The sequence below is a fragment of the Lepidochelys kempii genome, chromosome 6 (assembly GCF_965140285.1).
Source record: "Lepidochelys kempii isolate rLepKem1 chromosome 6, rLepKem1.hap1, whole genome shotgun sequence".
Lineage (NCBI taxonomy): Eukaryota > Metazoa > Chordata > Testudines > Cheloniidae > Lepidochelys > Lepidochelys kempii.
The window spans coordinates 6,418,400-6,443,236 of NC_136385.1; the positions used below are offsets into that span (position 1 = coordinate 6,418,400).

Sequence of the window (24,837 nt, forward strand, 5' to 3'; positions counted from 1 at the left end):
CCTTTGAGAAACACTGTACCGTACCACAGTACAAACCCAAATGAGTGCAGCAGGCGGCTGCCCTGCTTATGCAAATCTGGTCCTGTTTCATTACAAACTTCCTTTCTGTGATGATGTTCTGGTAAGAAGGGGGCAATCAGTTGTCAAAGGTAGCTGTTGCCATGGCAGCCAGGGGCTAGTCATTCTCCCCAGGTGTGACAAGGAGCTGGAGGCAGGGAGCGCTGAGTGGTGGATTATCTCTGATGTCACAATGCTACTGCTCAGGCAGCACCAGTGGGCAGCAAATGTGCAGTGTGTGTGTGTGTGGGGGGGAACAGGCTTTCCCAGTGCTCCTGTTTCCTCAAATTTCCTAAAGAAACCAACAACATAACACCGAATGCACAGCAGTGATTGTTCCAAACACATACTAATCAGTAGCTGAAATTTGATTCAAATTCCCGATGGCATGTTTAGAACTCAGTGTTCCAAAACAAGGAGAGACCTTGTAAAACAGAAAATTTGGATGCTCTGGTGTATTTGTGGTTGTTTTAAAATTGAATACTGCGACTTTAAATTTTGGGCACGGTTCCTGGACCTACTTGTATGCTAGACAGCTCAGTGGGGGCTTAGCAGCAGTCTGTCAGCAGGTACCCAGAGACTTGTGCCTCTCTGTTATAGGCAGTAGCTTACATTCTCTCCCTCTGATTTTGGGGCTCTTGTGTGTTATTGTTCTTGCTGGAAGTTTGCAATGTCTTGCAAACTTCTCTGCTTGTGTGCCACAAAACCTAAAAGACGCAATCTCATTAAAAAATGAAATAAAATTCTGCAGCCAAAAGTCCTAACTTCCCCCATACTAATTTTCCCCTACTCTTACTCACACCTTCTTATCAACTGTTTGAAATGGGCCACCCTCATTACCACAACAAAAGTGATTTTTCCTTGCTTAGTATCCTACTCTTAATTCAATTGTCTTGTTAGACTGACCTCCCACTTGGTAAGGCAATGCCCATCCTTTCATGTGCTGTGTATTTATACCTGCTACTGTATTTTTCACTCCATGCATGTGATGAAGTGGGTTCTAGTCCACGAAAGCTTATGACCAAATAAACTTGATAGTCTCTAAGGTGCCACAAGGACTCCTCATTGTTTTTGCTGATACAGACTAACATGGCCACCACTCTGAAAAAAATTGAAAGTTTTCCAGAAGAACATTTGTTTTCAGCTGGGAAATGTTGATTCCTTGAAATTGACACATTCCTTGGGAACACGTCCATCTCAATGACATTTTGTTTGGTGGGGGTCCCGACCAAAATGGGATCGTGGGGGAGTTCAGAGGTTGTTGTGGGGGGGTCACAGCATTGCCACGCTCACTTCTGTGCTGCCTTCAGACCTGGGCTCTGAGGGCAGCAGCCAAGAATCTTTCTGAAGTTAGAGGAGGTTCTAAGATGTGCGAGTGGGTCCCTGCTTCTGAGAGCAGCTCAGCTGGGGGCTCCTACTTACTAGTCCCCTGGCAAATTAAGACAAGGGCCAATTTGGTGGCATCCTTAAAAATGGACCCCTGAGCCCCAGAAGGAAGTGCAAGGGAAGCCCTGAGCCCCAGCTGCAGATGCCGGGCAGAAGCCCCGAGCCCAGGCACCCAGAGTGCGAGCAGGAGTGGGTAGGGGCATGAAAGTCCTGAGTTCTGCACCCCAGCCCTAGCTGCAACCACGGGGATCAGAAGCCCTGAGCCCAGGCACCCAGAGATGTGACTGGAGCAGAAGTTGCCAAGGCCAAACCACTGAGCCCAACGCAGGGCTGATGCAGTGCACTCTCTTCTGCATGCCTCTGGTGCGTCTGATATCTCCAGCCCAGCAGACAAACAGCTAGGAGGACCCTACTGGGTTCTCCTGGCTTGGGGGATTCCAGGAGAGATTGGATTTCATGGGGCAGGGCTACTTCGATCTAGCCAAGAAAGGCACAACAGGAACCAACGGCTGTCAGCTGAAGCCAGAGAAATTCAAATGAGATGTAAGGCACACATTTTTGACAGTGAGGGAGACTAAACCCTGGAACAAATTACCCAGGGAAGAGGTGGATTCTCTGTTTCCTGGTATACTCGCATCACAACTGGTTATCATTCTGGAAGGTGCCATGGCACCTTTTCGTGAATTACAAGTATTGGGCTTAATATGGTGTTAAGAGTGTGAAATTTCATAGCCGGTGAAATAGAGGCCGGATTAGGACATCAAATAGTTTCACAATCTATGTCTGTATGGAAAACACAGTGTGGGGTGAAGAATAGCCTCTGCTGTTTTACTGGGTGGCCTGCTTGCTCCCCAGAATCAATCATGAGCAAGTGGGGAGATCCAGGGTGCAGCTCAAACATGCATCCAGGCAGGCCAGGGGCAGACATCAGGCCTGCAAGGGAAAGGTGAGTGTGGCAGTGACTTCACAAAGGCCTTTGGCAGGAACTCAGCCTATTGGGCAAAGATGATGAGGCGGGTGTGACCCCACAGAGCTCCCTTGACAACAGCCCGGCAGGACAGGGATATGGGGCAGGGGGAACCTCGGAGACCCCTGTAGCCTTGCTGCAGCAAGCCTCCATCTCGCGGTCTCTCGGTGAGGACCAAGAGATGGTTGGTGTGGAGGAGATTCTCGGGATTGTTTTCATTACTGTGTTGATTTTGTGGAAAGAAATCATCATCTGTGTAGAAGGTAAGAAAAAATATCGTCTCTAAGTAGAAGATGGGGGACTCTATCCTAGCAGATTCAAAGGCATCCCCACCCTCCCAGTGAAAAAGTTTTTCCTAATATCCAAGCCTTCCACACTGCAACTTGAGATCATTGCTCCTTGTTCTGTCGTCTGCCAGCTCTACGAATTCAGGGTTTAGCTCTACGAATCTAGGGTTGGCTGAGCTCAGGCCTCCAGTCCTTAAAATGCCAAACCACCCCACTTCAGGGCTATTTACAGGGACAGGACATAATCAAAAATCTAGGTCTTTTCTACATCACCTCCCACCCTCTCTGCTTTACCAGCTAGCACCAATACCACGTGTTTCTTTCTCCCATTCCATTCCCTGTGTGTTTTCAAATTGCTTCCTCTGCATGGAACATCTTCACCAAGTTCCCCAATGCACCACCCTTTCTTTAATAATACTAATGATTATTCATCAAAAGAAAAAGAAATTGCTAGTTCTTATATACCCTGCTTGCTTTGTATTTTTCAGTCTTCCTTCGACCATAGGGTCTTTGAATTAGGGAGTGTCCTTACTTTTTCTGCCTTGTAAAGCACACACTGTTGATACTGGACAGATAAATAATGGATACATCATGCACACACCAAAAAAAAACACCTTTGTCATAAAGGTTGGTCTTGTCAGTAAAGTAAGCCATAAAAATTAGGAAAGGCACAAAGAACCAAAAAGCTGCAAACTCAGGTTAGGAAATACCAGAATGAGCATTGCCCATGCAACATTAACTCTGCAATAAATGAGGCAGGGATCCTACAGACAACAGACTCCTTCAATACACAGCCCGAGAGCCAAAAATCATGTGTACTGAATAAGGAAGGGGTCCAGAGGCAAAAAAAATAATATAGGATCATGTAATTAGTCTGCATCATCATGCAAAGGCACAAGAGGACTAAATTAAGGGTGCCAGGGCAACATTTATTTGGATATTTGCTAACCTGAGCATGCTAAACTTTGTAACCTTTTAATCCTTTTTAAAAACTTGACTTTGTATTTCTTAATTATGTATGGTTTCAGTTATTGATGAAAGCCAACTTAAGTAATGTTAAATGAAGGGGTTTTTGTTTGTTAATTTCTTTTTTTTTAATAGAAAGAAAATATTTTATATATGTGCTATTTAAACAATGAAGCTCTTACTCAAGTGTTGTTTTCAGTATATATTTTATTGCCATTCTTATCTTTGTGAAAATCCCTGTTTCACCACTCAATGCTGTGTTGATCACAGTATAGAAAGTGAGTAAATTAAACTGTATTAAAAAAAACCCTCATTTTATGCAACTTCAGTTTCAGTGAAAATTCTAAGCTATAATCGTCAATTTGTAAGAAGCAGATAAACAATATCAAAGAAAAAGAGCTGGAATTTTGCATCTTATTTTCAGTGAGCCCTTACTAAGTAAAGTAGCAAACAATTGTCCTTTGAGAAGAAACACTGTACTGTACCACAGTACAAACCCAAATGAGCACAGCAGGAGACTGTCCTGCTTACCCAAATCTGGTCCTGTTTCATTACAAACTTCCTTTCTGTGATGATGTTCTGGTAAGAAGGGGGCAATCAGTTGCCAAAGGTAGCTGTTGCCATGGCAGCCAGGGGCTAGTCATTCTCCCCAGGTGTGACAAGGAGCTGGAGGCAGGGAGCGCTGAGTGGTGGATTATCTCTGATGTCACAATGCTACTGCTCAGGCAGCACCAGTGGGCAGCAAATGTGCATGGGGGGAGGGGCGGAGAAACAGGCTTTCCCAGTGCTCCTGGTTTCGCTAATTTCTTAAAGAAATCAACAACACAGAAAACACATTAATGGTGATTCCACACACATGCGAATTAGTAGCTGAAATTTGATTCAAATTCCCCATGGCATGTTTCGAAACCAGTGTTCCAAAACAAGGAGAGACCTTGTAAAACAGAAAATGTTAATGCACTGGTGTATTTGTGATTGTGTTGAAATTGTGAGTTTAAATTTGGGGCATGGTTCCTGGACCTGCTTGCATGTTGGAGAGCTCAGTAGGGCAGCACGCAATCAGGGCGTAGTAGCAGTCAGTCAGCAGGTACCCAGTGAGTTGTGCCTCTCTGTTATAGTCAGCAGCCTACATTCTCTCTCTCTGATTTTTGGGTTCTTACATGTTATTGTTCTGGCTCCTGAGAAACAAATTAGAGAGACATTGTGAACTTCCAGCAAGAGTATTTTATGTTTTCTCTAACTTCTCTGCTTGTGTGCCACATAACATAAAAGACACAATCCTGTAAAAAATGAAATAAAATTCTGAAGCCAAATGTAGTTTTGAAACAAAAAAATTCAACCATTTCATTCTGATAAGGTTGATCTTCCTGAAGCACTTCACTTTTCCTTTCCCTTTCACAGGGAGGAGCCTAAATTAGGTTTCCCTAAATCCATGATTGGAATACTCAAACATTTCCCCTCTTTTTCATGCAATTTGCTCCCTTCTGCCTCTGGCTGCTGCTACCCCTTTTCTGCCCTCACCCAAACACAGTGGAGATTTTATCTTGCTCCCTTGCCGCAGTACAGCTCAGACCCAGGGCAGGGGAGCCAGCTCTGTGGCCTACAGAGGCAGCGGTATCCTAGAGCTGAGAACTGTGCAGGCAGAGGAAGAGGGCAAAAACTAGAGCCACCCCCAGCTACCAGCACCAGCCATCTTAAGAAAAAGCATCACCCAGCCCATGATAGAATCACAGAATTGGAAGGGACCTTGAGATGTCATCAAGTCCAGCTCCCTGAGCTCATAGCAGGAGCAAGCACCACCAAGAACATCCCTGACAGGTGTTTGTCTAACCTGCTCTGAAAAATCTCCAACTGCCCCAGGCAGTTTATTCCAGGGCTTAACCACCCTGACCGTTAGGAATTATTTTCTAACGTCCAACCTAAACCTCCCTTGCTGAAATTTAAACCCACTGTTTCTTGTCCTACCATCAGAGGTTAAGGAGAATAATTTCTTCTCCTTCCTCCTTGTAACAACCTTTTAAGTATTTGAAAACTGTTAACATGTCCCCTCTCAGTCTTCTCTTTTCCAGACTAAACAAACCGAATTCTTTCAATCTTCCCTCATAGGTCATGTTTTCTTGACCTTTAATAATTTTTGTTGCTCTTCTCTGGACTCTCTCCAATTTGTCCCCATGTTTCCTGAAATGTAGTGCCCAGAACTGGACATGATACTCCAGTTGAGGTCTTATCAGAGCTTTGTAGAGTGGAAGCATTACTTCTTGTGGCTTGCTTACAACACTCCTGCTTATGGTGGATTGTCTGTCACTTGAAGTCTTCCCAACTGGATACCTAGCTAAATGATGTGTTAGAGCTAAAATAATAATAATAATAATAATAATAATAATTAATAATAAAAATTTGAGCTTGATACAGAAATTATTGGACAAGGTTTTGTTATGCGGGAGGTCAGATTAGATGATCATATTGTCCTCTTCTGGACTTAAAATGTATGAAAAATCAATTTTACCCCATGAGGAGTGGTAAACTCTGCTCTGTGTGGATGCCAAGCCTTACAATTAGTGCTTTACAAAGTTAAAGTTGTTTGATTGCTGTAACTGTGCTCTTTCCACAGTTTAACATGTCTGGATTTCTTTTAAGCTTAACTTTGACACTGAATTCACCGACTCCTCCATACGGAAAGACAGACTTAGCCATTCATTTTCAGTTACACTGCCCCTGAGACCTCTTTTGTGGCTTAGCAAAACAGTGAGAGCTTTCTGTAAAACTAAGCAAAGAATAATAGAGAAAGCTACTTAGCACGTGCATCATTTGGAGGTAAGATAGGGCACCACAGAGGGCATTGTAATGAGCCCCTCTATGCCTGGCTTGAGACTATAATTGAAGGTGTAACGTACTTCGGAGACTTGATCCCTAAATGCCACAGAAATGAATATATAAGGTTTGTGGTGCCTTAACATGTTCCTTAGGGATGAAGAGTGAGTGAACACTTTCATCCACCAGCAGCTATGGTTCAATACCTCTTTCCTTCAGTGGAGGTGGGTTAACTATTTTTCTTCCCTTCTGATTCCTGGACATAATTTTTCATTTTCTCCATTTACTTAGACGTGTGATGTTAGTGTAGTCAACCTTTTGGCAACTTGAGACAGACATTGTTTGTTTGTTCATTTTTTCTGTCTCAGGATAAATAACAGTGAAAACGGACATGGTTCATGAAAAAGAGCCTGAAAGGTCCAGGTGGATACTAGGTAAGAATCCAGTATTGTACATAGAGATGCATCTGAGTTACACACTTCAGAGATCTGGAATCAGATTCAGATCCAACTTCTGTAACCTTTGATGATTTTCAGATTCTGGGCTTTGGTTACAGCCAATTATAGAGATAAGTCAGGGTTGTAAAACTTGTATTTATTGTTGTTGTGTTATCAGTTAGAGATCAGTGCCCCCACTGTACTGGGTTCACCGAAAACACATAGTAAGAGATAGTTCCTGCCCTCAAGAGCTTATAGGCTAACAAACAAGACAGAAGAGGGTGGGTGAAAGGAAGGTTTATTATCCAAATTTAATAAAGAGGGAATTGAGGCAAAGAGGAAATCTTTGTCCGAAATCACACAGGTATTCTGTAGCAGAGCCAGGACTTAAAAGGCCAATCTCAGTCTAATGCCCCTAGCGCCAGTCTGACCATTATCCAGTGTTGTGTATGGATGTGAGTAGGGGTGGGGGAGGGGGAGGACAGACACTTGGATCCAATGGGTTGTAGTGTGGCTGATCTCTCACCATAAGGGGGAAATAACAATAATTATTTGCACTGCAGCAGCTCCAGACATCTTTGTGTTTGTTTGAAAAATTTGACCAGTGGGTAGCATTGGAAAGGCGGAGGTGGTAGATGACATTTCAATAGCAGAGGATCCTCAAGGTGTTGAGAGCCTGTGAAGGGCCTTGGATTGAAAACAAGCTGTTTGTGTGTGATGAAATGGGGAAGGGGGAGCCAGAAGAAGGAAGCAAATGGAGAAAGCCTCACTTTTGAGGTGTTACATAGTTTTGGCTTCATGTCTCTTCAGCCTTCTTTCTTCCTTCTTTCTCTCTTCCTCCCCATTCTTCTCACACTCCTTGTCTACACAGCAACTTCTCCATTTATCTTATTCTCTCACCTGTGGCTTCCGGCATTCCCTGTATGCTACCTTTTCCAGGCATCCTGCCTCCCTCCTTCAGAGCCTTGCTTTGCACACAATTTCCCATCGTCGCTTCTGTGCCAACATTATTCCTTCACCTTTTCCTGTCTACCTCAAACTCCTGTGTCATGGCGAATGGCCCAGAGAGATGAAGGACCTGGCAGTGTGTACCATTAGTAGGTGTAAGCAGTTGGGACTGGAGACAAGTGACCAGAAAGCTCCTAGAGAAGGAAAGCATAGACCGAAGGCACAGTTGCCAATTCTCATGATATTTGGTGCTTCTCTTAAAGCCCCAGCTCCTTCAGCCATGTGATCACTTAAGAATGTCAGATTTTTTTAAGTATGTTTCTAGCCCTCAGAGTTGCTAAGAAAAGCTTGGAAACGTGACCCCCTTCAGGGCCCAGAAACATTGTTCCATTGCAATTTGCTGACTGAATGAAATTGAAACATTTCGTGAAGACAGGCCAATTTCACTGCAGCACCACGGAATTGGGGAAACTCTGCCTACATGAGAATTCTGCCTGGTTTCTGCTAGTTCACTTTCCCAGCTCCTTGGCAACTTGCCATGTGGCCTGCTAGCAACCAGAGTCCACGGCCTTGGAGCTGCTACATATGCCATTGCCCTGGGGGCTGGGTACACCCAAAATTTCCAGGGTCCATGGCTCCAGGAATCCATTCCCTTTTTCAGAGACTTACTTTTTCAAATACTGGGGGTTTGGTCCTAACCCAACAAATTCTGAAATAACAAAATCTTGCAAAAACAAAACCTTTCCCTGCCCTTCTCTCCGGACCACCCTTAGGCTTAGGCAGCAAACACAGCTGTGTAGGGCACCTGAAAATTTGGGCCACCCCTGAGTCTTAATATCCACCTACCCGCCTCTTCCTATCCCTGTTGCTGGTGGCTGCTGCAGCCTGGTGAGTCTTCTTCTGGAAGGGATCGAGTTAACTTAAAAGTGAAAAAGCCTCCAGCCTGCCAGACCTATTAGCACAACAATGAAATTCTTAAAGAGCCATTAAAGTGGTAATGGAACCATTTAATGGGCATTTGCCAGCTCCTGGATATATACTGTCAGTTTCTGAATTTACTGACAAAAACAGTTGTGCATCACTGTAATATTTACTCAGAACATGTTAGTCTACCGGAGCTACGTTTAAAATCTGCTTTAAATATATTTCATCAGTATGTTGCTGAAGATTATAAAATCACAACTCTAAAAAAATTGCTGTCATCCCCCTAAGGCTGCCATTGGGCACAGGGTTTAAAAATACTTCTTAAGACCCCATATATCCTAAAGATGGATCTACCCTTTCTAAACCCTTTCTGTATTATTTTAAAAAGGTCTCAAGATTTTAAGCCAATCGCATGATTTTTGGAAGCCTGGTTCCTGGTTTTCAAACGCTTGGGATTAGCAACAGGGGATATGTTATGAAGCAGCAGTAACCAAGTGACTGGGACACAACTGAGATGCTGTAGTCATCTAAAAGGGTTATCTGGGAGGAGTCTGAACCCAGAGAATAGGATCCCAAGTACGAGAGCTTTCTAACTTACCCTTAGTGAGCAGACAATATAAAGTAAACTCATAATTCATGCAGGTATATTTCATTGGGGAAAATTTGTAAGAATGTGCTTGAATTTGGAAATTCCCCAAGGGGAACTGGATGCCTAATTCCAGTCAATTTTATGGAGACTGGGATGCCAAAATCTCCTAGAGAGCTTTGAAAATCCCAGTCCTCATGAAAAGGGAGTGTAAATCAAAAAGTCCATCTCAACTTTTCCCAGACATCAGGGTGGCTGGTTTCCTGTAAGATATTCACTACCCACTCTCAAGCCCGGTGGTGCCATTCAGATTTAATTCATGCCATGAAATTTCCTTCTTCCACGCTGCTTTCTCTTGTTATCCGGCAGGTATGGTTTCATGTACCCCTGTATAAATGGCTGAGGGCAATCACAGCATGGTGACCCAGTTCATCCTCCTGGGGTTGACAGATCGTGAGGAGCTGCAGATACCCCTCTTTGCGGTGTTTCTGGTGATCTATATTCTTACGCTGGTGGGGAATCTCGGGATGATCATGTTGATCAGGGTTGATCCCCGACTCCATACCCCCATGTACTTCTTCCTCAGTAACCTGTCTGTCACTGACCTTTGCTATTCCTCAGTCTTCACTCCGAGGATGCTGGTGAATTTCTTAGTGGGGAGTAAAAGCATTTCTTACTCTGCCTGTATTGCCCAACACTTCTCCTTCGCTGTTTTTGTGACCACAGAAGGGTTTCTGCTGGCCGTGATGGCATGCGACCGCTATGTAGCCATCTGTAACCCTCTGCTGTACACTGCTGTTATGTCTAAGAGAGTCTGTTTTCGTCTAGTGGCTGGCTCATATGTAGGGGGGCTCGTGAACTCACTGACCCACACATGTGGCTTGTTGAGGTTGTCAGTCTGCGGGCCCAACATCATCAATCATTACTTTTGTGACACTAACCCATTGCTGAAGCTCGCCTGCTCTGATAACCGCATCAATGAGATTTTGCTCATAATGTTCTCTGGGGTTATTGCCATGTCCACCCTCCTGATTGTCATCATCTCTTATCTGTACATCCTCTTCTCTATCCTGAGGATCCACTCTGCTACGGGCAGGCAGAAAGCCTTCTCCACCTGTGCCTCTCATCTGACAGCTGTCACCATGCTCTATGTACCTGTGAGCTTAAGCCACATACAACCCAGTTCCACCTACTCGCTGGAACAGGAGAAAATCTCTGCTGTGTTTTATACCCTGGTGGTCCCCATGCTGAACCCCCTTATTTACAGCCTGAGGAACAAGGAGATTAAGGATGCTCTAAAGAGGGTGGTAGACTGGAAAAACATTCTCACCTAATTTGTTCACCATGACAATTCCAGTCAATTGAGAAGAACAATTGGAAGAAGGAGAGGAGTATCGTCTATGTGTCACTGCCTTCATTTGTGTATCTCAAATGTTGTACAGGAATTAAATGAACCTCAAAGAACTGATGTAGCATGTGGAAATTACGTTTTACGATTGCTTGAGAGGAACAATGTTACCTAATGTCCTGTCATTATGTGGTTGTTCCAACAGACACCCTTCCTTATTTCTTGACCATGAATCTATTTGAAATGCTGCCCTGAAAGGTTATCTGAGATTTAAAATAAAATAAAACTTGTTTCTAACTTTAATTTCTTAATGTGTTGCTCTGATTAATGCTCAGTATGTAACTTGCACTATGAGAATTCAATACTTTTGCTCTCTTTAGTGTCTGGGCCTCATAAGGGCTTTGTGAGCCTGACACAATTAATCTCTATCCCCTTTATAACAGCCCTTAACGTAGCTGAAGACTGTTATTAGGTCCCTCCTCAGTCGTCTTGTCTCAAAACAAGACATGCCCAATTTTTTTTTAAATCTTTCCTAATAAATCAGATTTTGCAAACCCCTTTTGTCATTTTTGTTTTTCCCCTCTGGACTCTCTCCTATTTGCCCACATCTTTTCTAAAGTGTGACTCCCAAACCTAGACACAGAACTTCAACTGCAGCCTCACCAGTGCCAAGTACAGCCAAACAGTTACTTCCTTGGTCTTACATACAACACTCCTGGTAATACACCCCAGACAGCCTTTTTCAGAACTGCATCTCATTGTTGGCTGATACTCAATTTGTGATCCACTTGAACTCTCAGATCCACCTCAGCTGCACTTCTCTCTAGCAGGTTATTCCTCACATTGTATTTGTGCATTTGATTTTTCCTTCCAGAGTGAAGTACTTTGCACTTGTCTTTATATTGATCACATCTATACTCAGACCAGTCCTATATACATCTATTCTCAACAGTGCTATCATATATACTTAGGCTTGGAAGGAATAGACTTTTCTCAAAAAAATGTTGGTAAATGTTGATTTCACCACAAGCACACAAACCAATGAAAAAAATATTGCTTTCAATAATTGAAATGTACAGCTAGGCAAGAGTAAGAAAAATTGCAGCTTGAGAATGTACAAGAGTTTGATTTAAGGATATTTATTTTGACATGTGATGTTGACAATTTGTGTTTTAACAGTTATAAAGCTTTAACTTTTTGAATCTCAGTGTTGGCTGTCATTAAAAAAATTATGTCTGACCTCCCATTGCCTGATCTCCCATAATTTCTTGCGACTGTAAAGGTTTGAACATTTAAAACAAAAAGACTTAAAAATAAACATTGATATTATTAATTAAAATTATAAAAAATATTTTAAAAAATAAAATTCTGAACAAGGCTCTCTGTACTTTTTATACAGCTTTATTCTCAATCATCTTTCTGTCACCTTATTCTGTTCTCCATCTGTACCTCTTGTCTCTTATTTTAAGCTTACATTATGAGCTCCTTTGGCCAGAGATTGTCTTTTTGTTATATGTTTGTACAGCACCTAACAGAAGGGGGTTGGGATTAAGCCTAATTCTAATGAATTAATTCAGTACTATCAATAATAATGCTCATGTAATGTTACTCCCACCAATACCGTATATTTCAGAGGGGTAGCTGGGTTAGCCTGTTTCAGCAAAGACAATGAGGAGTCCTGTGGCACCTTAAAGATGAACAAGGAAGCTTTGCCTGGTGGCGGTAATGGCATCTGATCACTTCCTAGCACTCGGTAGCCCCTTGCTCTAGAGCCTCATCATGTCAACGATACTGTGTGTGTTTACTAGCGGTTGCTTCCTACATATGTGGCTTTGTGAACGCGGTTCTTCAGACTCCATTTATAATTTACCCTGTCCTTCTGTGACTCCAATGTCATTCACCATTTCTTCTGTGACATCCCCCCAATCCTTAAGCTGTCCTGCTCCGACACCCACAACGCTAACACAGTGTATTTCACCTTGTCCACTATAGTGGTCATGACTACGATTCTCATTGTACTATTCTTCTACATGTACATCCTCATTGCCATCCTGAAGATCCACTCTGTCAAGGGCAGACGCAAAACCTTCTCCACCTGCGCCTCCCACCTGATGGCCGTAACAATTTTCTACGGGATTTTGATCTTCATGTATTTACAACCCAGTTCCGACTACACCACAGACCCAGACAAGATCATCTCTGTGTTTTATATACTCATAATTATCATGCTGAATCCCCTGATCTACAGCTTGAGGAACAAGGAGATGAAGGATGCCTTTAGAAGGATGATAAACAGGAAGGTTTGTTCTCAGTTAATATAATTATTGGGATTTGTGCTTATCAATAAACCAGTGATGAATTAATAGTGAATTCTCTGTGTCATAGCTCTGATTTCTTTGTTTTAACTGTATTCTGTGGCTTGTTCGGAAAAAAAAGGAATCCAAGACTGTTAATCTTGGAAATTCAGTTTCCCATGTTCAAGAATGACTGCGAGGCTGCAAAGAATACAGACGCTCCCCGACTTATGCAAGCTACCGTTCCGGAATGCCTCGTGTACCTCGAGTTTTGCGTAAATCGGAAACGTATCTCCGACCATTAAGCGCAAAAAAAACCCCAAAGAAACTCCTATTTCTAGTTTACGGAACTTTTCCCATAATCTCGGATTTGCGTAACTCGGTGAGAGTCTGTGCACTATTGTAAGGGAGCATTTGTCACAGTTCCCCTCTGACTCCCTTTGCTGGATATGCACCGACTTGTGTTGAGGGGAATCCCATCTTGGATCCCCAGTTGTTTTAAGGTGCCAGAGATTGAATGGAGCCAGTCACTGCTGCCGTCTTGGGGTTCCTAGGCACACAATAGGGTGCAGGCCCTCAGCCTAGCACCCTTTCTGGAGAGCTAGAACCTGCTATCTAGCTGCCTAGTCCCTGGGCTCAGGGATGACTTTTCAGACTCTGCCATAGCTTAAACACCCCCTGTCCTAGAATGCCACCAAACAGTGTGAGCCTTCTAGGTTACAGCTGAACTCTCCCATAGGGCCACACAGTATGTGTAAAGAATATAACACAGAGAGAGAGACACTCTGAACAGGAATCTAACACGGCAGAGCGAACACTTCACCAGTAAAGCACAAGCTCATTCAGAAAAGGACACACATCCTAACTTCAATGGGCCTCACTAGCTCATCCTTTCCTTGGGAGTCCCCTTGTGTATACATCTATGTTCAGAAAGACTGCTCCTCTCCCCCGTCATCTAGCTCCTACACGCAGCTCCTCTCAGTTTGAGCTGGTCAAACATGGCCAGGTAGAGCCCAAATTGAGCAGCTTTTGCCCTTTTATAAGCATCTTACTCTCTGTCAGGTGACCTCATGATCAGCCTCTGCGGATGGCCAGATACTCCTACCAGACAACCACTGCTTCCCCCTCCCACCTCCCGCCTCCCACCCGCATCAACAGAAAGTTTAGATAGAAAATTTTCAACCACCTCCAGCCAGGAACAGATCCAAAACTAATTGAAGCCAATGAAAAGACTCCGATTGACTTCAGTCAATATTTGGCTCAGTCTGCAGGAGTTTAAGTAGGGATATTCAAAAGGCACCAAACTCCCATTCCAGGGAGTTGTCCAGGGAACTGGATGTCTAACTGCTCATTGAAAATGTGCATTTGCTCACAGGCAGTTGTTGATTGCACTATGGGGTTTCCAATCCTGGACCGGTATTGAAGTGTTGAAAGGAAAATAGCATTGGAAGCCAAATGAGTTTGGCCCACACACATATTGCCAGTTTAAGAACATCATGACGTTAATCAATAGAGTAACTTTGATGTCTTTTTAGTGATGGCAGTATGGCTTCATTCCATTTTGCACATATATGGAAAAATCATAAGTAGTATTCCTAGGAGCACAAGAAGTGGATTTAAGTGATTGATGATTCAGAGAAAACTTCCCTGGACTAACCAGAGCAGATGAATATTCAAATGTCAGTGTGTGAGCAAGCTTGCTTGTGCTATGAATATTGATAGCCCCATCACACTAGTACTTCATAACGGGTACGAGTACATCACAATCGTACATCTTTATAAATTGATTGGACTACATGTATCATTATCTGTCCCCACATCATACCCGCAAGTCAATGGAGTTACTTCTAGGATGAATCTGTCTCAGGGTTTACAAAGTCCAAAGAAAGCCAAACAAAGCAGATCTTTGACATAATTTCATGATCACCAGAGAAACTCTTTCATAGGTTGGTGAGAAGATAAAGAAGTAAATTGAAGCACTCCCATAAAAATGTCTAGGACTGAGATCTATGGTGCTGAACTAATGTGCACTGGAGAGACTCCATTGAGTCCAATGGCCAATGGCTCTTGTCCTTAATGAATGACAAGGGGGCTGGTATAGTTTTTTCAGATTGATTTGAATGAGAAGGGGCAGCTCTTTTTTTTATACACAGCTGTTCTCTGGGAGAAGGTGCCACTGTACAAATTGTCTTGGCAAATTATCTTAACTTCAGTTACACTACAAATAGGTTTACTTATTCATTACTCTGGCAGAGCAAGTGTTAATATTGACTTTATTTCTGTATCATGACTCATATGTTGTTTTCCTAACCATTCCCAATGTTTTCTTGCCCAATTAGATAACGACACAATTGCTCAAAAAACAATGTTTTAATGAGGCCCACAGCAGTTTATTATAATCCATAATAATGGATGCCATCTACATAGTTCTCCAAACTTTGGAGAATTATGTCAATATGAACATTACTGGCATAACCAGTGCTGGACAATAGCATTTACTCTTTCCCGTTTTTTCCCCTTTCAATATCTTCACTTTTGGGCCAAATTCATCTCTGGCATCATTCTTTTATGCCAGGGCTATATTTGGCCCATTGTGTCCAAAGCCATGCCAAATCAAACCAGGTCACTGCAAGCGAGAGTCTATGATCCTTGCTCACATTGACTAGCACTTACTCATAGCAGGAGCCCCAATGAGATCAAGTTCTACTCAATGCAAGTAAAGCCAGATCGGCTTAGGTTCCAAATAAACTAAAAATTTTAATGTGCACAAGACAGACAAGAAGGGGCTTTATCCCATACATAACAACATGTTAGAGCATCTCGAAACTATAGGCTCGATTCTGTTGTCCTTACACTGAATAGCCCCTTACTGTGAGAGTGGTCTCATGGACTTCCACCTGCTGAAAAAGTGTGGGTAAGGGCATAAAAATCTGCCATTAAAAAGCCACGAAACTATGTTAGGGAAATAAGCAGAATATCTTATTTAATCTGGAAGAAACAGTGCAATCCTCAGAGTGTTTTATGTCAATTCAACATGAATACAAATCAGTATTGAAACTGATGGTTAAGTGAAATACACTCGGCCAGATTCTAAGCTAGTGTAAATCAGCATCACCACATTGATGCCAAAGGGGCAGAAACCCCAGGTAATGTAATGTAACTTGAGCGAGTGCCACTTAAATTAATGTGGCTATATCGCCAGTGGGTGTAAATCATCTTTGCCCCATTGAAATCAATTCCATATGGCTAAATTGAGTGGAAATCCATCAACCTCAACAAAAACCTCACAGATACAGATTGAAATCAATGGCGCTCCAGCTCCAGTTGGTGTAAGCTAGCGTCACTACATTGCAATCAATGGGGCCAGATCCCCAGCAGGTGAAAATCAGCATTAGCTCCATTGGTGCTGATGCGTGAGACCCCAAAGTAAATAGGTGGAGCGCTACTGAACGCATTGGGCCAGAACCATAACTAGTCAAAATTGGTGTCATTCCATTGAAGTCAGTGGGGCTACACACATTTACACAAGAAGATGATCTGGCCCTTATGACCATAGGATTTCCCAAGGCACATTAATGACTTACGGGCAAACGTCCTTATTGGGGCAGCAGTCTGGCTTGTTCTATCCAATTGGCAGATCATGTCCTTAACTTGTAACCTGGTGTAGATATGTAACCCACACACCGCCTGGGTGTGGTGCTCTGTCCCATCTGGTGGCACTGAGAGCACTCAGAGAGAGTTTAATGAGTCTACCCTACATCCTTAGTCAAGAGCCATGTGGCTTTTAGCTCATGTGGTAGAGGCTCATGTACTAAGCTGCAGAGGTACCAAATTCAATCCCAACCGCCGAAGACTGGGGTCTGTTGGTGTTACAGATGCACATCAAATTATCCAGTCACAGGGGCAAGTGTGAATTGTCTGATTTTCATAGCTTCCCGACATTAACCTTAATCCTAACCATACCCCTGCAGAGTTTGGGGAAGTTCTGGGGCAGACTCTTGTTCCATGACTGAACTAACCTGTAGAAGCTACCAGTTCCCCTCCGTCTCATAGAAACATGGGGATTGCCAGACAGGATCAGACACAAGGTCTACCTAGTCCAATAGCCTGTCTATGACAGTGGCTTATACCAGATGCTTCTAAGGAAAGCGGAAGAAGCTCATAGTAGGCAGATGTGGGATAATCTTCCCCCAACATTAGGTCACTGGAGAATGAAAATAGTGGTATATTAGGTGATGGTCTGTTTCCATCTTGGCATTTTGTCAGAGGCCCGTGCAGTGGTTATTCTGACGTTGTTTAATCAGTTCTCCCTAAGAATCATCTGCATTGTCAGCTTTGTCCACAACACGCCCTGACTTTGTACAGGTCCATATCTGAGTTTGCACTGGGATCAGAGTGAACTTCACATGATCTATGAGTTTGATGGAAATATTTTCCACATACCAGGCCCTGAGTTCTCTCTCTGATCCCACAGGATTGACATGTACTGTTCTCTGCAGTCCTGGCCTCCTTAAAATTCTGTCACGGAAGTGCTGGAATTGAGATTGTGTGATCTTAGCACACCAGGAGTTGAGCACAGTCTAACAAAAGAGAATATAAAATAGATGGGCCTGTATATTTAACAGCATACTCTATTGAGATGCAATTTCAGAACAGCTCAGGTATTTGTATGACTTCAGCATCCTTTTACCTGAGTTTCAATCTACAGAGGACACCCAACCTAAAGCACTAATGGTAACTGCAATTCACCTTTAAATCAAGAATAAGAGGCCTGTGATTTACAAACAGAATCTCATGAGGTCTAGCCTTACTGAGTACAACAAACTGCAGACACCCTGTAAGTAGAATGCTGGAAGTGTGCTACTCCCATAATAACCCAGTGGTCGGTGGATTGAAACCAGGGTCAGCTAGCCCTGGCCTGTTTATTATTTACGGGTATAAAATGCCCATGACTAAAGTTAGTCTGGAAAGTGGAAGAAAGATTCTATCCATCAGAGGAGGGAGGTTCAGGAACAGCCTCCCACTAGAATTAGTGTAGTTATACAACCTAACTCAATTTAAAGTGGAGCTGAATAAGTTTATGAATGGGATTAGATCATTTTGCTGCCTGCAACAGCAGTAGACTGGACTCAATGACCTTGCTGGGGGGGTCACTTCCTGTCCTATGTTGCTCTTGGGATTGCCAATATTAACGAGCCTGCATTATGAACAATCATTTTTGTGCAATGCAAAGACATGGTGCAATCCGAGAAATCAGGATGGTGACCCAGAGAACTTGCACCCTCTCTCACAGCTGTTTATTTATTTTTTTAAAAAATCAGGAACTACATTTATTGAGAAAATATCTTCCTGTATATCATCCTTCTAAAGGCATCCTTCTCTCCTTGTTTCTAAGGCTATATATCAGGCGGGTCAGCATAGGGAACACAGAGATGACGTTGTCTTGGTCCAAGGTGTAGCCAGAACTGGGTCGTAAATACATAAAATGAGAGTACCGTAGAAGGTAGTGACAGCTGTCAGGTGAGAGGCACAGGTACAGAAAGGTTTGAGTGGATCTTCAGGATGGTGTATTAAGAAGACGGCCTGAAACATAAGGCCATGTATCAGAGTCCTGGTGTGAGGCCTAAAGCCTGAGCTGAAGTAACCAAAACTTTGCAGATCTAAAGCAAAGCCAAGCTGTGAGCAAGAGGCAGGCCCTGTTCACAGAATCTGGCAAGAACAGGGCTGATATTGCAGAATCACACGTGCTTAAGTAGAGCTAGGCACAAGTATATATACGCCAGCACATTCCAGAAAGGCGGTACCAGAACACCTCGATACCAAACACATGCCCCAGAAATAACAGGAGCACGCTGACCCATCTTAAGGATAAGGTCAGGATGACAGCATGATGGATAGAGATGTTTTAATCAAACCAACATGTACAAGGTAATGGGCAGCCCTTGTATCCGTCAATGGGTGGCACTCTAATACGTCAGAGAGTGTCACTCTGATACGTCAGGGGCAATATGTCACTTGTTTGTATTTGTGTAAAAAGATGTATCTCAGAGGAAGTGTCTTTGGCCAGCCTAGCGAGCAGTGGAGAGTCCCACCAATGCCTGAGTTCCGTCCATTGACACAAGCATACAGGTCTGACTATCCATCCAGATGCTATTACTGTGCTCTATTGACAGTAAACCTGGCCAGGTGCCTTCACTGAACATTGAGTCTGTGGATTTATTGGGCTGTTTAATTGAGGTCTGCTATCTCCACAGAGCTGGGACAGCACACTGAACGAACACACACGCAGCCAACATCTGACCACAGGTGGTGACGAGGCTGTACATATTAGAGACTATCTAGAACAACTAGCATAGTAATCTTGACAAATATAGTCGACAAGTTGAAATGAATAACATCATTGTGTTGTGTATGTCAGAGCAGGACAGCTTAAGGAAGGGGAGGTATGCCAGAGAAGAAACGATTGCTGACCCTGGGGTGAGAGAAAGACAAGCTGAATATACAAATTGTTCTGGCCGTTGAATTCACAAAGACACAACGACTATCAGCACACAGAGTTTCCTGGACATGATGACCCTCTAGAGCAGTGAGTTACAGATGACTGTGAATCGGTGAGAGGCCATGGTGGCCAGGAGGCATCATTCATTGGTCACAAAGACACAGACAAAGAAAAATTGCACAGCTCACTCAGTGAATGAAATGATTCTATTACTCTCTGCTACAGAAGTCATGAGCACCATAGGCGCAATGACAGAAGAATAACCAACACTGACAATGGACAGATTACTGAGGAAGAAGTACATAGGGGTGTGAAGATGGAGTCAATCCTGATTAAAAGTCATCCCAAGATTCCCTACCAGTGCAATAACATAGCTCGGTGGAACAACATGAAGAGTGGGACCTGCAGCTCTGGGTGGTCCATGAATCCCAGAAAAATCAACTGTGTCACCATGGTATGAGGCAGCATGGGTGGGAAATCTAAATTTGCAAATAAACTGGAGCCAAAAAGGGAGCATGTGTAGATTCCTTGTAACAACTCTGACTGCTCCTGTGAAACAGTGTGTCTCGGGGAATGTATTATGAGTTATGCACACACTTCCCCCTGGAGCTACTGCACTGTCTCCTTACAGAAACAAAACACTGTGCATTGTTTTGCATTCAATTAAATATGTGCAGAGATTCCGCCACAATACAAGAGACTGTCCAAATCTGAATCGTTCCCATGCCAGAAATATCCCTTAGGGCACAGGGCTTTGCCATCCATGTCTCTCCTGCCCACCCTCTCTGTTGTTAAATCAGATTAGTTTGGAAAGGAGGTAAATCATCTCTTGTAAATGTATAGACAATAACGAATGGTGTAGAACGTTTTCATTTACACTGGTTTTCTCTTCTGGCTCCCATCAATGTCAGTGGGAGTTGATGGCACTTGGCACCACTGAAACTCCAGCAAAAGTCCTACAAATGATCTGTGTCTAACGTTGGGAATCCCCAGCAGAAAGATGTTGTAGGGCTAATGCGTACCTGTAGAGACATTCATGTCATTGAAAGTCTTTTTTTCTTCCTGAAGGCTAGATATTAAATGGAAAGATCTGCTCAACTTTAGAGAGTCATGAGTACCAAAGGGCAATAATACATGTAGATGACCATAAGTGATAGCTAACATAAGGACAGTAAGAAGTTCTAAAAATCATCCCCCCCCCCGCCCCCTCATTGGGTATATCTATGCACCATTCCAAGGTGTGATTTCAGCTTGGGTATTCCTCAATCTCTACAGAAGTGGTGTAGGCCCAAAAACCTAACTTTGACAATTGTTTTAAAGGATAATTATTTTAAGTGGTAATATTATAAGTGGGTACAGAGGTGGGGAAAGGATTTCCTGTCTCCTGATTCCTGATATTCAAGATTTCAAAATATTTTCCCATTCTACATTGGGATGAAACCAGGTCTCCTGGAAAAACTTCACAGAAAGTGAGAGATAGAGAAGCTTGACCCATGAATAACCAGTAGCCCAGTGGTTAGGGTACTCATCTAGGTTAAGGGATGAACTGGTGGATTTTCAACAGTTCCAGGGAGACTCGCTGACAGTCACTAATGTGACTTGGCCCTCCAGATAAGCCCCAGATACTACCACTCAAAATGCCACCCAGCAATTGCCTGGTGGGTCAGGATGACTTGACCACCACAGAAAAGGTTGGGGGAGAAAGGGTGCTGGAGAGACTGTAGTAACACTTATAGAAAGGGGTGCATCCGTTTGTCATCATCCATGTCCATCACCTGCAGTATCATTCCCCAAAGCTCTCTTGGCTAGGCAAACCCACAGTTTCTTGTGGATGCTCTTCCCCAGGCCACACCTAACTCTCCCCAAACTCACTAACTCCCCCACCAAGCTGATCACAACTCCTTCTTCCCCATTCCAAATCAGGCACTTGGACTTGGGTCTCTCACATCCCAGATCAGGCTTACAATCACTGGGCTATCAAGATAGACTTTCTCTTTGTGTGTCCCAATGAATCCTTTATTATTCATCCAACAGGAGAGATTGAGAGACAGAGATGCACCATAGAATACAAAACAGGGCAGACATTAGGGCACTCCCCTGTGATATTGGAAACATAGATCTATTTCCCTGCTCTTAATTAGGCAGAGAAGTGACCTGAATAGGGGTCTCCCACATCCCAGGTGAGTGCCCTGCAAGCTGGGATTTGGCTATTTTGGAGTTGCTCTCTCTATGTCTCTGGAGTTTAATCACAAATTCCACCCTGAACCTGAGAAATGTTGAATCAAAACTGAGACATTCCAATTAAAAGATTCCTATTTGGCAAATCCATATTTGTGGGGGAAAATCCATTTTATTAAAAAAGTTCCCAGCCAGCTTGAGTGCAGAGAATGGAAAGTGCCCACTTTGTGAGCAGCTGTTCAGTATTTTGTTTTAGCCTCATCATTCAATGTGTGGGCCCAGGTGTGACGGAGAGCTGGGCAAGAGCTGCTGACTCAGCCCTCTGTCAGGCCAGCTCCCATTAAGGGAAGCAAATTGGAGCTGGCTAGAAAAACCTGCACCGAGTTGGTGAATGGGAGACACTTACCCACCCAATTAGCCTGGGGCTATAGAAAAGGCTGGGAGAACAGCCGTGGAAAGTGTGGGAGAGTAAGGGAGTGGAGGCAGAGATAGTGCATCTCTCCTAGGTTGACATGGGAACCTAAAGCTGTGTATGCTGAAAAGGTGGTGGGAACACAACCTGTAAATGAATGACCCCAGTGATTATTGAACCCCAGGGTCTCCTAGGGACTTTGTCAGCCTGGCAGGAGCTAAGAGGGCCCTGCAGATCCTTTCTACACCAGGCCTTATTTAAACTCTTCCAGCCTTGCTCTGGAGACAGAATTCATAATTTGCTCATATGCTTTTCCAGGGTGTTTATCACTGTAGTGTGTGAATTTATTTTCAAAATGCCCCTGTGAGGTAGGGAAGTGAGGCACAGAGAAATTAAGGTCAAAACTTGCCACTAATTTTGGGTGCCCAATTTGAGACCCTGCAACAGCCCAGAACTGGAATTGCTGGGAAAATCCCCTGCTCAGCCCCTGGAATCCCTGGGATGTTGCCTGCCCAGGGCAGATGGACTCTTGGGGGGATTAAACTGGGAAGCTCTAGCAAATCTCGATTGATCCTGTGTGAGCAGCAATTTTTTAAAGGGTCAAATTTGGGCAGAATTTCATGAGACCGGCATAAGGCAGCGCCCTGTCAAATTTCAAGTCACTGCTGCAAAGCTTGGGGTCACCAGAGCTTTTCAGAGGAAAAGTCATCTGCGGTGGGGTGTTTTTTTTTTTTTTTAATGTGGGTAGAACAATGTCTTTTCCCCTAGCTTTGGTCTCAGAAATGGCAGAACAGGCTGAAACTTTCCAACTAAATACATTTCAATCTGAGGCAGGCAGTAGCCTTTTAAGTCAGGTCAATACACCGACAGGAAGCATTTCAATTTTGGAACGTCCACATGTTTCATGCTGATCAAAAATTTGAAAACCCAAGATTTTGACATTTGCAGATGGACATTTTTCAGAATTTCCATTCTGTTCAAAATGTTAATATTTGAGCTTTTTTCCTTGATTTGTCACCATTTGTTTACATCCCAAGTCAGTTTTTCCGATGGCATGGAAATTCTGAATTTCACTCACTCTGCCCTGTAGAATAGACTCAGCTACAGCAGGGTAAAGGTGTTTTGTTCTAGGGTAGCACTAGGGAGAAAGCACTAATGCAATGCGATAGGTAGCTCTGTGGTGCAATGGCTAGTCCATGATCCTTGCTAATGGAGGTGGAGATGTACAGATTGGGGTTTCACCTGAGTTGATCCTTTCAACATTTCCTTTAGGGCCTGTATTACACAGGAGGTCAGACTAGCTTATTACAATGGTCCTGTCTGGCCTATAATCTATGGACCTATTCAGTATATGGCACCTTTATACTGATATAACTTCATCCACACTCATGCTTATACCAGTATATCAGAGGAGAAGCACATCCCTAACAGATATAGCAACACCTGTAAATCGAAATTTCGGCTGTAGGCCAGATCTAAGTGTTGGCACGTGGCAGAGATGAAACCTGTACTCCTAAATCGAATTGCCACTTTGGGCATCTCAGTCTAGAACCATGCCCCATTGCTATTCCTCAAATCCCCTCTCAGCTGAGGCCGAACCCCATAGATGCCTAAACTCACTTGGCACCTACATTCTTGCAGTAAATGCACCTTTGTGCCTGTTTCAGCCTCTGAGGATGCACACTGCTACTTCTTTCTGAGCATCCAGATGCCTACCCCTTCCACCTCCAAGGAGAAGAGATTTCACCAGGGGTCTCCCACCTCTCCTGTGGCCACTGTAGTTGCTGAAATATGCGATATTCTGGTGTGGTTCTCCCTCAATCTCTCCTGTTAAAGCTGTTCTATTTTGGAATCTGTGATTTATTATCCCCAGCCTCCAGGAGACATCAAAGACATTTTAATGATCTCTTCTGTCATTCTATCAGGGGGTAGCCATGTTTGTCTGTATCCACAAAATCAACACGGTGTCCGGTGGCACCTTAAAGACTAACAGATTTATTTGAGCATAAGCTTTTGTGGGTAAAAAACCCACCACTTCAGATGCATGGAGTGAAAATTACAGATGCAGACATTGTTATCCTGACACATGAAGAGAAGGGAGTTCCCTCACAAGTGGAGAGCCAGTGTTGGCAGGGCCAATTCAATCAGGGTGGATGTGGTCCATTCCCAATAATTGATGAGGAGGTGTCCGGTTTGGCCAATGTACATGGTAGAGGGGCATTGCTGGCACATGATGGGATATATCACATTCGTAGACCTGCAGGTGAATGAGCCCCTGATGGTTGGCTGATGTGGTTGGGTCCTCTGATGGCATCACTGGAGTCGAATAGGGACTTGGAGTGGCTGGCTCACTACAAAAGCAGCTTTGCCTCTCCTGGAATTGACATCTCCTCAACAATTATTGGGAGCCAAACCAGCCCATCACTTCCTCCACCAAATACAAACCACAATGGAATTTACTGAGTGTACACCTACACCATGACTGGTAAGAAATGTCATTATTATTATCTTTTGAGCATCTCTTGGTGAATGTGGCAGTGAAATTCCATAGAAACATAACGACCATACTGGGTCAGACCAAAGGTCCATCTAGCCCAGTCTCCTGTCTTCTGACAGTGGCCAGTGCCAGGTGCCCCAGGGGGAATGAACAGAACAGGGAATCATCAAGTGATCCGTCCCCTGTTGCCCATTCCCAGCTTCTGGCAAACAGACGCTAGGGACACCATCCCTGCCCATC

General features: G+C 43.7%; 1 protein-coding gene and 1 pseudogene across 1 annotated transcript; both read left to right on the forward strand.

Moving 5' to 3' along the window:
* The first annotated feature begins 3,757 nt into the window (after nt 1-3,757).
* Nucleotides 3,758-10,703, forward strand: LOC144930700 (olfactory receptor 5J3-like). The gene is made up of 2 exons (XM_078853484.1): nt 3,758-3,796; nt 9,765-10,703. Exons 1-2 carry the CDS (start codon nt 3,758-3,760, stop codon nt 10,701-10,703), a joined length of 978 nt encoding a protein of 325 aa, XP_078709610.1.
* Nucleotides 10,704-12,308: 1,605 nt separating this feature from the next.
* LOC140912778 (olfactory receptor 5AP2-like) lies at nt 12,309-13,316 on the forward strand (annotated as a pseudogene).
* Nucleotides 13,317-24,837: the final 11,521 nt, after the last annotated feature.

Coding starts and splice junctions, on each gene's coding strand:
- LOC144930700 (XM_078853484.1), top strand. CDS start 3,758: ATGAAGGGGTTTTTGTTTGTTAATTTCTTTTTTTTTAAT. Junction 3,797..9,764: donor TTAATTTCTTTTTTTTTAAT/AGAAAGAAAATA, acceptor ACCCCTGTATAA/ATGGCTGAGGGCAATCACAG.